The 12,772-nt window shown below is 50.4% G+C and overlaps 1 protein-coding gene across 2 annotated transcripts; it reads left to right on the forward strand.

Annotated features, from left to right (window-relative positions):
• Positions 1 to 301: 301 nt before the first annotated feature.
• Positions 302 to 12,752, forward strand: PTAFR (platelet activating factor receptor). 2 transcript variants are annotated; one of them, XM_057380279.1, is made up of 3 exons: positions 302 to 630; positions 4,906 to 5,120; positions 9,276 to 12,752. In XM_057380279.1, the coding sequence occupies exon 3, from the start codon at positions 9,334 to 9,336 to the stop codon at positions 10,396 to 10,398; it is 1,065 nt and encodes a 354-aa protein (XP_057236262.1). In that variant the 5' UTR covers positions 302 to 630; positions 4,906 to 5,120; positions 9,276 to 9,333; the 3' UTR covers positions 10,399 to 12,752. The 2 variants fall into 2 exon arrangements, with proteins under 2 accessions (XP_057236262.1, XP_057236263.1); XM_057380280.1 differs by having other exon boundaries at positions 4,934 to 5,120.
• Positions 12,753 to 12,772: the final 20 nt, after the last annotated feature.

The raw sequence follows: 12,772 nt of genomic DNA on the forward strand, positions 1-12,772 counted from the left end.
AATGAGCTACCACAGTCTGGAGTATTTTCTGGCTGATGTTTTCTGATGTAGGGACTCCCAGAGCAGAGTAGTGCCCTTCCTGGCACTGTGCCTGCTGAATCTCCACGTCCCRTGGAAGCCTTGGAATGAGCACTCTCTGTGCTGCCTCCTGACATGGGATCTGGAAAGAAATGAGCCCAGAAAACAGATCTGGCGAGGGCACTGGCCCCCACCACTTCCTGAGCTGAGASCACCTCTGTGYCCCTGGCCTGAGCAGGGAGTCMCCCTGGCCTGGAGCTGCTCCAGGGCTGGGCTACCCCACCTCTGGCCAGTGCCACAAGAACATGACAAACCCTTGACCATAATGGAGCTTCCACTRCTGTGTCCCTTCCACTGCCTGCCCRAGGAMGGACCAGAGGAACTGGTGTCAGGCTTCAGGGTGCAGGCAGGGCACGGCTAAGTGTGTCACAAGAGCCAAGAGGGAAGTGAGTCACTCACCTGGGAGCCAGCACGACGCCCTCTTTCCCGTCGGAGCCTCTTCCCGAGCAGGAGCACACTGAGRGCTCAACCCTGCRGTGTCTGCACTGGCGGCAGGGAGCWGGCGGGCYGGRGTCTGTGACGGAGATGGAGCAGGTGCTCTGTGACCCCCAGGTAAGATGCTCCTTTCCCTTCTGCTTGCTCTCCCAGGCCTCCCTCCCTAAGCTCCACAAGCTCCTTCTATGTCTGAGTAACTCAGGAGATGGGCTGGCTCCACATTGCCCATGAATCTCTGAGCCATGGCATCTCAGGCAGCACCGAGGGCTTTGGAGACACCTTCATCCTCCCAAACTGAGCGTGGGAGATTCTCCTTGTTCCCCAGGCCCAGCAAGCAGGGATGAGGTGATGAGGTGATGAGGTGCATCGAGACAGTGTGAGTCAGGTGGGTGCTGCCTTTGGGTCTGTGGGGATGGGGTTTGCTCTCACCCATGTCTCATTCCAGCTTTGAGTGACAACAACCCTGCTTTTTGCTTGGACGCTGTGAAGCAAGGTGAGGAGCCCTGACAGGACCTTCCTCCGAGGCAATGCCTGGAGCCTCTCAAGGAGGTCAGGTCCCTCATCCCCTTCATGCTGCAGGGGATGGGGCAGAGGGCCGGCAGCTGTGGTAGGAGGTGTCTCACTGCAGCAGGGAGCAGTAGGAGCAGTGTCCCTACATGGCTTTTGCTTCCAGCAGAGCTGTGACAGCCTGGAGCTGTAGCACACAAATCCTGACACGGGCACATGAACTCACCCCTCTGCCCAGTGTAGCAGGGCTGGGCTCGGGAACCAACAGCAGCTGGAGGCTGCCCTGCTGCCTGCCTCACCCACKGCTGGTGAGGCTCTCCATCTGCCAGCAGTGACATTCTCTGCCACTCTGAGCAATCCCCTGGGACAGCCAGCAGCAGAAGCCATGGCCTACCTTCACAGCTGTCAGAAGGTACCAGGGAGTGCACTGCCCCAGGAGTGGCCTCTGGTCGATGGGTCGGTGTTTTCCTGCTGAGCAAGCTCAGCTCCAGGGCACATTCCTGCAGGGTTGGTAACAAGGTGGGGACACCTGTGCTCAGCTCTGAAGTGCTCGTGATGGGGCAAGCTGAGTTTATTCAGTATTTCTTTCCTGCAACAAGGAAAAGAAAATGTTGCGGTTTGTTACGTGGGTAGTGGGAACTCGCAGACAGTAACTCTCAACACCAGCTCCACATGTGCTGCACCTYTGAAAGAATTTAATGCTTTTTCAAAAACCCGTCCTGGCACTCAAGAACGTGTCCTGGGGACTGGAACCAGCAGGCACTGAGCTCATCTGTGTGCCAGTGGCTGGTGTTGTCACAAGCTCTATGTTGGTATTTCTTGTCCTTTTTTGCTGCTCATGTCACTGACAGGGCAGGGCAGTTCCAGATTCATCAGCTGAAATGCTGCTCCTCCATTTGCRCTCCTCGGAGAGCTCTTCTCTGATAATACAATGTGGCTTGTCATGGGAAGACATSTCTGGATATTTGCTTATAAAACATAGAGTTTCTGATCCCTCCAAAATTTACATGTGGTTATCCAAAGCTGTGTTGGTAACAGGCTCTGTGTGAGAAGGAAACAACCCCAAGGACACATTCCAGAGGCAGGTGGTGCTTACAGGTGCTTACACCCTGCAGCTGCTGGGTGTCAGACCCATGGGGAACAGCCATTGCCCAAAAGTCACCTGTGTGGGGTTATCCCCAGACAGTGGCATTGGGAACAGCTGCTCTGGGATCCAGCAAGGACAAACAACAACCTGAAGGACTGTCAGTGCTCCTTAACAGCATCTATGGGAATCAGTAAAAGGAATTTTTTTTTTTTTATTAAATTGCAAGTTGACTTGATGAAAGTAAAGGCATATTCAAGATAGGATTTTTTCTCAACTCAGCCTTGCATGACTATYAGAGCTGTCTGCCAGTGTGTGCATCCCCCGGGCAGGAAGAGCAGGAAATAGCATTGAGCACAGGGCAGTCAGACTGCCAGGAGTGCAGAATGAGCCCAGCCTCCACAGGCAAAATTAATCTTAATACTGGACTCAAAGTTCCACCCTCAGCAATGGGCAGCAGCGCCAGGAGAGCAGGGAAAGAAGGTCCCATGTGGGAAGGGAATGAAAGGGAGGAGCTGGCTGTGGGCAATGTATGGGGGCAGTGGGACCTGCTGATGCAGCATGGCCGTGCTGCAGGGCTGAGCAGAGGTAGCATGAAGACTTCTGAAGGTTCCTTCCCCACGCAAAACCCCCTAGGCTTTCATTTCCTCTAAGGGCTGGGTTGCGGCAGGACAGTGAGGCAAAATTTGTCAAGTATTGCTCCATCCCCTGTGAGCACTCYCCTTCCCCCTGACATCGCTGGCTGCTCTCCCCACAGATGTGGCTGCCAGCCTCAGTAGCAAGGTCTTGTTTGTCTTTAAGCTCAAACCCCCAGACTCAGCCTAATGAGCACAGCTGGGGCTCTGTCTATGCATGAAGGGTCAGGCTCCTTCATCCTCACACGGCTGATGGGAAGGGGAAAGGAGGGAGGATGGCTGCTGGCAGAGGGAAGGAGGCTGCAGCCTCCATTCCAGCATAGCTCTGGAGCATCACTGCAGGAGCCTCAGCTCACCCTGGAGTGGCCTGACAGGAGACAGAGCCTGGCTGTCCCTTATTCCATGCCAGCCCACCCTGCTGAGACTCCAATTCCATGGGGTGCTTTTGCTGTGGGGCTCCCTCACATTCTGAGGGGGCTTCCAAATACCTTGGTCATCCTGTGGTGTTGTCGTGGGAGACTGGARTGACCCCACAGCAGCTCAGACATGTCCAGCTGTGGTGCCAGTTGTGGTGTCCATGGACTTCAAGGTGTCTTGGAGCTTTCCCTGAGCATGGCTCAGAGCAGCAGGACACAGTTTGTCCTGCAGTTTGCAGAGCACTTGCATGTATCCAGCCTGGATGGAGCTGATCCGTGGCTCCTGGGAGCTGCCTGGCACCTGYATGCACACCTACAGAGCACTGTGCTGGACATCTCACCGGGTGTTTCCTCTGAAGTGGCCCTGGGAAAGGCTGCCTGCACCCTCTGCAGAGGAGCCAGGGAAGAGCCAGCCCAGGCAAAGAAGCCCAGACTGGTGCTGGGGCTTTGGCTGCCTCTGGCTGGAGACATCCAGGCCAGGCACTGGCACGGATAACAGGTGGCTTCTGGCATGGGGTTGGCATGGTGCTGTGCAGCCCAGAWCCTTGGGATGCCTGGGGCCAGGTGAGCCAAGAGCCAGCGTAGAGCAGCACTGCTGCTTGTCTTCCTTAGCCCCTCTGTCAGTGACCCATCTCCTCTGCTGATGAGGACATTGCCTTATCTCAGCTCAGAGCCAGACAGCAACAGAAGTGTGACATGAAAGTGTCCCAGAGTCTGTGCCAGCTCCTTGCTCCTGGAGAAGTTTGGCTGGTGTCCTCAATGGTGAGACCTGGGGCACACAACCCTCAGCCTATCCCTGCAGCTCCCAGGACATGAAGCTACACCATGGGGGTCTCTGGTGGCCCCACAGCATGGACATGGCCAGGATCTTCTGTGGAACGTTYACCATAGGTGGCATTTTCTGAGAAAAGGTGGAGAGCTTCTCCCAGCGTTTCCAGAGGAGCTCCTGTGCAGCCTCTTCTGACCTCTCCTGCTGCTGCTGCTTGAGCCCACATCATTCTTTGGCAGCCTTGTGCCAGGCTCAGACACCCTTAGTCCTGCTGATGGACTCTGTGGTCTGTTCAGTGTGTTTCACAGTGACCCCCAGCACCAGACTCAGGGCTCTGCTTCCTGTAGGTGTGTCGGGTGCGAGGTTTTTGCTCACATCTGTGCAGGTGTAAGAGCAGTGGAGGACATGGAGGGCAGGTTAACCATTACCATGGGAGCTACAGCCRGGGATTTACAGCTGGGCTGGGACATGTGTGCAGCTTTGCTTGCCCCTGGTGTCTCCCTGAGCACCCCACAACAGCATTGCCAAGCTGAGTGAGCTTTGGGCTGCCACAGGTAACGGAAACCACATAGAAYTGCTGAGAAACTGCCCTGCTGTGGTGTCAGTATCTGCTGAAGATCACTGAGATAAAAGGAGACTTGGGATGGTTGGGTCTGATTAGTTCCAATACAAGTGTGAAGGAGGCTGCTAGGGAATGAGTCTGTCCATATATGAGTTTCCTGTCTCTTCCTTTCATGGAAGTTATTAAGTGGAAGCTCTTCTGCCACTCATCTGTTTGGGAGAAAGATACTCAAAAATTGTCTAATCCCGAATCTAACTGGGGACACAGTGGATTCCTTTCCTTTAGAGGAAAATCCCAACTTTGCCCTCTTTCGGGATCATCAGAGACACTCGGTGGAAAAAGCCTTAAGGACTTTCCAGACCTTTGCTGTGGCTAACTGTCTTTCCTCTACAGCTTATTTTATTTCTCATTTCCTTTAGCTGATGTCACACATTTCCTCTTCTCCAGTGACTCTGCAGTCATGCTACAGTTGCTCCCATTCTGGTGCCCTGTTCTTAAGAGCTGCCAGTGCRGAGACTGTCCAGCCACAGGGCAGAGAAAATAACATCTGGGAGACAGCCAAACACCCTCAGTGAAACCCTCGCTACTACTAAGGCTGAAGATGGACATATTGTGCTGAATTTTTTCAACCCTGGTAAGCAGAAAATATACCTTACTATTTTATACTTTAAAATAAAACACATTTTTTTGCTCTTGGAATATACTCCTGCTGATGGCCAGAGCTTGCTTGCATCTATAAGCCAGTAAATCCTGACTGGGAGGGCATGGTCCATGGGAGAGTCCATAGACTGGGAGCAGGATCTGCAGGTGCCCTGGCCTTGCTCTGCTGCTCATCTGGCTCCTTCCACCTTCAGCCCTGCATCCAGTGGAGCTGATGGTAAAACCACCTGGAATTCCTGGCTGGGGCATTGTGGACAAGGCAGTGGCTTGGGCTGGAGGTCTCAGGGGTTGGCCATGCAACACAGGCTGCTGCAGCAGAGAACAGGAGCCACAGGCACTCATACCCTGCCTGTGGTGCGTGCTCACTGGCACAGGCAGTACGAACGGGCATCAGAGAAAGGGGAACTGCCTCAACAGGACAGGCGGGGTGAGAGCCCCACATAGTGCTCCAGGGCCAGGGCATTCACAAGCATACAGATASATGAGCTTGGGTTCCTCAGGCTGAAAAGCAAATGGGGCATTGGGTAAATTCCGTGGGGAATGATGCTGTGCTCCCTTCTAGCTGAGCTTAATAGAACACCTCACTCGGCTCATGAGAAGGGAATGACACCTCTCTCGATTCCCTGCAGGACCCTGTCATTGGCACAACACAGCCTCCTAATGCAAAGATAGGTGAGCCCCATTAGGTGCAGCTGGGGCCAGGAGATGGCACTGCCATTTCCCAAGACAACCTTTGCCTGAGATTTCAGCAGGCTGCAAGCAGTCACAGAGCATGTTCTCACCTCTCCATTTCAGAGCACAGCTTGTGGCTCAAGCCCACCTTCTGTGCAGGACTCTGCCGTGGAGGGGACATGCATTTTCGCTCTCCCTTCCACCCCATCTGTTAAATCTGGCAGCTAGTGTACAGCCTGGAGACCAGTAAMGTTCATCAAAGCTCCTGGGCAAAGTTTGGAAGCCACCATGCCATTGTGCAGTACCAGAAATGGAGGTGTGGGTGGACAGTGCCCTTGAGCACTGTCTGAAGGGACTTTGTGAACAACAACTGTGCCCACGTACTGGATGGGAACACTTCTCTCCTCCTCATGAGTCCTCCTAGAGAGATGCATTTCCTGGGGTTTCTACCCCTGCACTCTGGGTGTACTCAGGTCGGGGACCACAGTAATAGAGCACCTTTCATTGCAAAGATCCCAGCCCTAAACACCAGAACTGTTTGCTGATGTTGCAGATAGTCACAGCAGTGTGAGTTTATGATGCAGGTTTGAAAAAAAAAAAAAAAAAGAAAAAGAAGTTCTCTAACAACTAGGAAATTATGACTTCTAAGGTTTTCATTCCTTGTTCTAATGTCAGACTAGTGTATCAAACATAACACTCCCCACTAGYTTGGCTTGTCTCTGCAGTCTCACCCCTTCCCCATCTTTGCCTGGTGCCCTCCCAAACTGAGATGCAAATTCTGCCAGCAGGCACATCTCCTCAGTGGAGCTGGCCCCTCAGAGGGTGGCAGAGCTGGGCTGAGGTACAGACAGTGATGCAAGGCCACGTTGTGACAATTACCATTTCATCCATCACAGATGGGGGGTGCAAGCTGATCCCTGAGATGACCAGGACTTGCCTTGTGTTCTGCACAAATCAAATGAGAATAGGGCACAGAGAGWGGGCCCTGCCAGCTCTGGATCCCCTCCACAGGGCAGCAGTGAGTGACACAGGGATGTGCCAAACTCTGTGAACGGACCCTGATGTGTCACATCCTAGACCACCCTCCTGTCTATCACCACCTGAATAATCTACTGCCCTTTGGAGATCAGGGGGTTCTCAGCAGGGTGGCAGAGATCAAGGYGGATGAGAAGAAATACATGTGTCAGCTGAGGCTAGCTCCCATTACTGCCATGGCTGTGTGTCTGTTCCACACAGATCTGGCTGGAAGTGATGCCTTATCAATCAGGCTAATCTGAAACGGAGGGCAGACAAACTTAAGAGAATGAGAATAGACAATTTTCATAAAGGCCTAACAGGCCACCTGGTACATTAGGGCAGACAAAAGCCTCCTCCTGAGGCTACACCCAAAATGGACACAGAGTCACGAGATCTTCACCTTATATAAATTCTGCCTTATTAACATATTGGGCCTTAATTCTCCAATGATCTTTACAGGTGATGATATCAACCACCCCAAACTTGCTCTCCCCAACTTGCTGTTGTTTCCATATTTTGTGGCTCTGAGGCAGCGAGGTGTCCTTGGATTCAGGGTCAGAGAGGGATTATTTTGTCTAAAGATGGGAGAATGGTAGTTTTGGTGTTGTACTAGAGAACTGCAAGAATACAGATGCATGAAAATATAGAAACTAAAAATCCTAAGGCATCARAAGACTGAGCTTAAGGGCTTGGAGCCCAGCACCGTCCAGCATGCAGCTGCCTGGGAAGATCCAAGACTGTAGTTCTTGTGTCCTTAGGGGACCTGTGAGGGRTGAGGAAGGGCAGGACCCTCAGGAAGATGACTGCTGCCTTCCTCTCCTAATGACTGAAGAGCAGTWCCAAGGGTTCCTTGGAAAAAGGGAGGGCAAGCTCCAGCTGACTTCCCCATTTGCAGAGGAAAATTGCAAATGTGCAAATGTGTAAATGAGGAAGAACAGCACAAGGGCACCCACACGGACTCAGCCCACATAGGGTGGGATGGGGGTTCCTGGCACTGTCTGCTGCTGGAGAGGATCCAGAAAACATTGAGGCAGGAGGGAACCTGCTCAGGAGCAGCACGTCTTTAGGGAAATGCCTGTTCTCCATGGGGCTGGTGCAGCTGAGATAAGCCCAGCACACTGAGCAGCACCAARCATGCTCAGCATAACTCGTTCCAGTTTAGKCTTCATGACTGGTGGTAGAGTTTAYTCMCTCTCAAGGTAAACCACTGTGTTCTGTAAATTCCATTAAAACCTCAGCCCCAGCAAGCAGCTTCAGTGAGGGCTCTCCCACTGCTCTCCCTGCAGCAGCCATGTGTCTTTCCATGAAGGGACAGGGAGAGAAACACATGCAGACCTGCAGGATCATGTCATGGAGATGTAAGCACKTGCCCAGCATCACACAGGGAGTCAGTGCTGGAGTCAGGAACAGGTTGTGTTCCTGTCCTCTGAAAGGTAAAATCAGCAGGTAAAAGTATACAAGGGATTAGATTGGATTCATGCAAAACTGAGAGAGGGACATGTACAATATTGAGGTTGCAGAAATTTCATATGGAATCACAGAACCACAGACTGGTTTGGGCTTGTCTCATTCCACCCCCTGCCATRGGCAGGGACACCTTCCAGTAGACCWGGTTGGTCCAAGCCTCWTCCAGCCCTTCCTTGGACATTTCCAGGGAGGGATTGACTGCATGTTCARACTGTGGGCAGGAGTTGAAGAAATCCCCACTGAGATGGAGACTGGTAATAYCAAACCCTGAAGGTGTCTCTGTTTGCCAAAAGCCTGACATGGAAGTGCAGAATTTCTGCTGCCTCTTGCATCTGACAAAGAAATGGGGCAAGGGGAGAAGGGGGCCAGGTTGGTTTGATGACAACTTGAGTTCCAACAGCCAAGATTTTAAGAGAGATACCCTGAGGAGAGAATTAACAATGTACCACAAATCCTCTTTTACATTATTCACTAAGTACAATAACTGAGAGGTCCAGTGGCCTGTGAGGAGAATGTTGGGAGGCTGCAGTACCTGAAGCTGAGGAAATAAACACAGTCTCTACAAGTGTAAGCAGGAAAATTTCAGAAAAYGACAAGTAGATGGTGACTGGAAATTACTATGCCCAGCAAGTTGGCTGAGGGTACAGAGCTGTGGTGATACAGCAGCCCTGGGCTACCATTTATCCAGAGCTGGGCAGGCTGGAGAGGAATCCAGTGATGTTCAACAATGGCAAGTGCAGGGTCCTGTGCCTGTGGAGGAATAATCCCATATGTCAGTAAACAATGCAGACATAGAGGTTTGTATGGTGTGGAAATGGGATCAAAGAGAGGACCAAGGAGACATGGAAAGTATCTGGTTGGAACTAAGGCATCAGCAGAACTCCTGTGGTCACAGACAGMTGAAAATGAAAGGTGGGGTTTGGCTAAGCAATGGTGTCCAACCAATCATCTCAATTTATACTTCTATTTTTAGGTAAGAAGAAGAGCTTCAGCAGGAAATTGTGCTTCAGACGTGCCCACTCAACACCACAATGTCTGGAAAGGGCAAAGGGGGTGCAGAAGGCAGTGCTGATTCCTACATTTCATGCCACATAGACTCCGAGTTTCGCTACAACCTTTTCACTGTTTTCTATAGCATTATTTTCATTCTGGGATTTGTTGCCAACTGCTATGTTCTCTGGATTTTCAGCCATATTTACCCCGCCAAGAAACTCAATGAAATCAAGATATTCATGGTGAACCTGACAGTAGCTGACTTGCTTTTCTTAATTACAATGCCAATGTGGATTGTTTACTACCACCACCATGGAGACTGGATCATGCCTGAGTTCCTCTGTAATGTGGCTGGCTGTTTATTTTTTGTTAATACCTACTCTTCTGTTGCCTTTCTGATGGTCATCACATACAACCGCTACCAAGCTGTAACTAATCCTATTAAAGCAGCTCAGCTCACCACCCAGAGAAGAGGTRTCTACCTATCAGCAGCTATCTGGATCATAATAGTGGGCAGCTCTTTGTATTATCTTTTTGACAATAATACAAACCGGGAGGAGATCGACTCCAGGAATTTCACACGGTGCTTTGAGCGCTATGACACTTCGASTGGTGTTTCAGCTGTTCTCGCCATTCATGTTGTCATCTGCGTCCTCTTCTATATAATTTTCCTTTTAATATTAGGGTGGAACATTGTCATTATCAGGACCTTGTTCTCCAAGTCAGTGCATCCACGTAAGAGTGCTCATGTCAAGCAAAGGGCTCTCTGGATGGTGTGCACCGTGCTGGCTGTGTTCATCATAAGCTTTGTACCCCATCACATCGTGGACCTGCCCTGGACCCTGACTGTTCTGGAGCAATGGAAGAAGGAAGACTGTCAGCTGCGCCAACAGCTCAATGATGCTCACCAGGTGACTTTGTGCCTCTTGAGTACAAACTGTGTGTTGGACCCGATCATCTACTGCTTCCTCACCAAGAAGTTCCAGAAGCATCTTTCAGAAAACCTGAAAAGCATGAAAGGGAGTCGAAAGTGCTCCAGACAAACAACAGACACGGTGATTGAGGCCACCATTCACCAAGAGGATGCCATTAGGATCTCTTAGGGCCACTCAGCCTGTTCTGATTGCAGATGGAGAGGTGTGAATTATTCATTCATCTTTCCTCAAGAAGAGACACCTGGGGACACAAGAGAAGACCAGGATTTTACATTTTCTTTTCCCCATTAGACAGAAGAATGAATGCTCGTTTCTTCTATCACATGCAATGAGCAGAACTGGAACCTGCAGTAATGTGGCAGCAGAGCACCTTCTGTCTGGGCTCTGATGTTCTCATGGGCACTGAGAACAGCCCAGATGATCTGCTTTAACATGAAAGAACTGTGCCATTGAGCCTCTGCAGTGAGCAGCTAGAAGCTGAGTGCACCAAAATTACCCATTGTGTCCGTCCAGATAGCACAGTCCCTGCTCTCTATCCATCCAGCTCTCACAGTGGATCCAGTATGAAAGCTGTAAGGGACTTCTAAAAGACCTGTAAAGAACAGAGTGAGCTGTGAATGTCATCAGGTGGCTTTTCTAAGCAGTTTACCTGGTCCTGTGTAGAGAGTCTGAGCTGAACAAGCTTTTGAGTGGCTGTAAGGGATGCAGTCCRTGGAGTTCCTTGACTTCTGTCAAAGGAGATCTGCATCTCTGATCCCTTCATCCCTTCTTACTCATGTGGTCTGCTGGGATCCATACTCGATAGATGTCTGGGAGTAGTTATTATGAGTCTTTTCTTCCTGATGTTGAATGAGTAAAGTAGGGAAGGGAAGGAAGAGAAATTGTCAGTGCCTCAGCACTCTCTCTGCCTCTCTCCACCAGATCAGCATTACGGCCAAAGGGCACTATGGTCTGCCCTGGCTTCCTATATGAGAACAGAACTGGCCAGTCAGTGACCTTGTGCATTCAGTTTAGTATTCTCTGACTGACTGCATGTGYCTGTGGACACCCAGTCTTGCTCAGGAGGCTCCAGATAGCAGGCGGCTACTGTCAGCATGGGCATTATGATATGGAAAAAAAAAGGTTAAAGTTCTTCCGTATCTTTGTACTTATTTATTTAAATTGGGGTTATAGACATTATATTATTCCTTCCTCCAGCCTTTCCAGTTCTGCTGCAAAGAAATGATCTGATTAGCTCTTGATTTCCTACAGCAAGTGAAGTGTTAGCTCAGAACACTTGGCAGGCAAACAATTCACACACTCCATCAGCACTGGAGGCCCGTTACCCAGGGCCAGATGCAATCCACTGGGGCCCAGGGCAAAGTGGTTTTCCATGGGTGCTGAGGTCTGTTACCAGTCATGAGACACTTGGGGTTCTTTTTTCTGACCCAAATTGCTCAATCTTGCACAGGAAATTGGGCAGGGAGGGAGCTTACTTGTTTTCACAACAGTTTTTGGTTCCCTAAACGACCTAGTCTCTTGATGACAGGAAGAGTGTATCTGACCTGTGACACTAATTATTTATGTGCAGGACAGCAGCCTTCCCACACCCACCCAAGAATGAGAGAGGTAAGCRAAAGCCTTTCCCAGGACAGGACCAATATTTGTACTGCTTTCCCTGTATCCTGTGGAGATACAGGTCCTTCAGATGTGTCCTCTGGAGCTCCTCAGGCATCTWTTGTCCTTATTTGTGCCAATGAGGAAAAGAACTAAAATGTTTGTTTTTCTAAGGCCATTGCCAGGGCCAGCCCTGCACTCCAGGCCCAGTGCCAGAGGAAAGGTTCTGATCACAACAAGAATGCATCTCTCCCCTAGTCCTGGGCTCTGCTCCAGTAATGGCCACCCACTACAAACGTTGTGCTCCTCAGACACCTTCAAAGATGTGCCCTGAATCTGCAGAGCCACAGCACACAGGAAGGGAGCAATTCCTGTAATTTAAAACCTGGCATGCTGGAGGAATCTGCCTCTGTTTCTGTACTGTTCTGTGGGCAAATTCTGGATCAGGAGTTCTCACAAGCTGGCACCTGCTTTTCCCCTTAGTCCCCATGTGACAGTGGAGCTCTCATTTCACAGACCCTAAAGCACTGAACAGATGGAGTTTGGCAAGTCTTGGAGGAAATGGAAAGGCATTTTACATAGAGAGCTAGTAAATGCATGATCATCTACTAATTCCTGGAAAGATAGTAGGAGTTTACAGTTTAGCTCTTTACCATGGGTACATAAACTGGCTTTATTCCATGGCAAGCACCGTGGGCTCAGGGAGCAAACATAAACTTGCATCTGAGGAAAGGGATAGGCAGAAGTAAAAGCCCCGAGGACACTTCAGGATATGTCACAGTAATTTGTAACAATGCATTTCTGAAAATCGGGCTAAGCTGCTACTTCTGTTCCTGGAATTACTTTCCTGTTCTTACCGCAATGTTGCATTACTCTGCTTTACGTTGGATCCTCCAACGTTCTTTTAAATAAAGYATGTTCCCCAAGTGTTTTGCCCTTTAATTTT

This window comes from Malurus melanocephalus, unplaced genomic scaffold (genome assembly GCF_030028575.1).
Source record: "Malurus melanocephalus ecotype Western Australia unplaced genomic scaffold, MMel_1.1 scaffold_442, whole genome shotgun sequence".
In the NCBI taxonomy this organism is placed as follows: Eukaryota; Metazoa; Chordata; class Aves; order Passeriformes; family Maluridae; genus Malurus; species Malurus melanocephalus.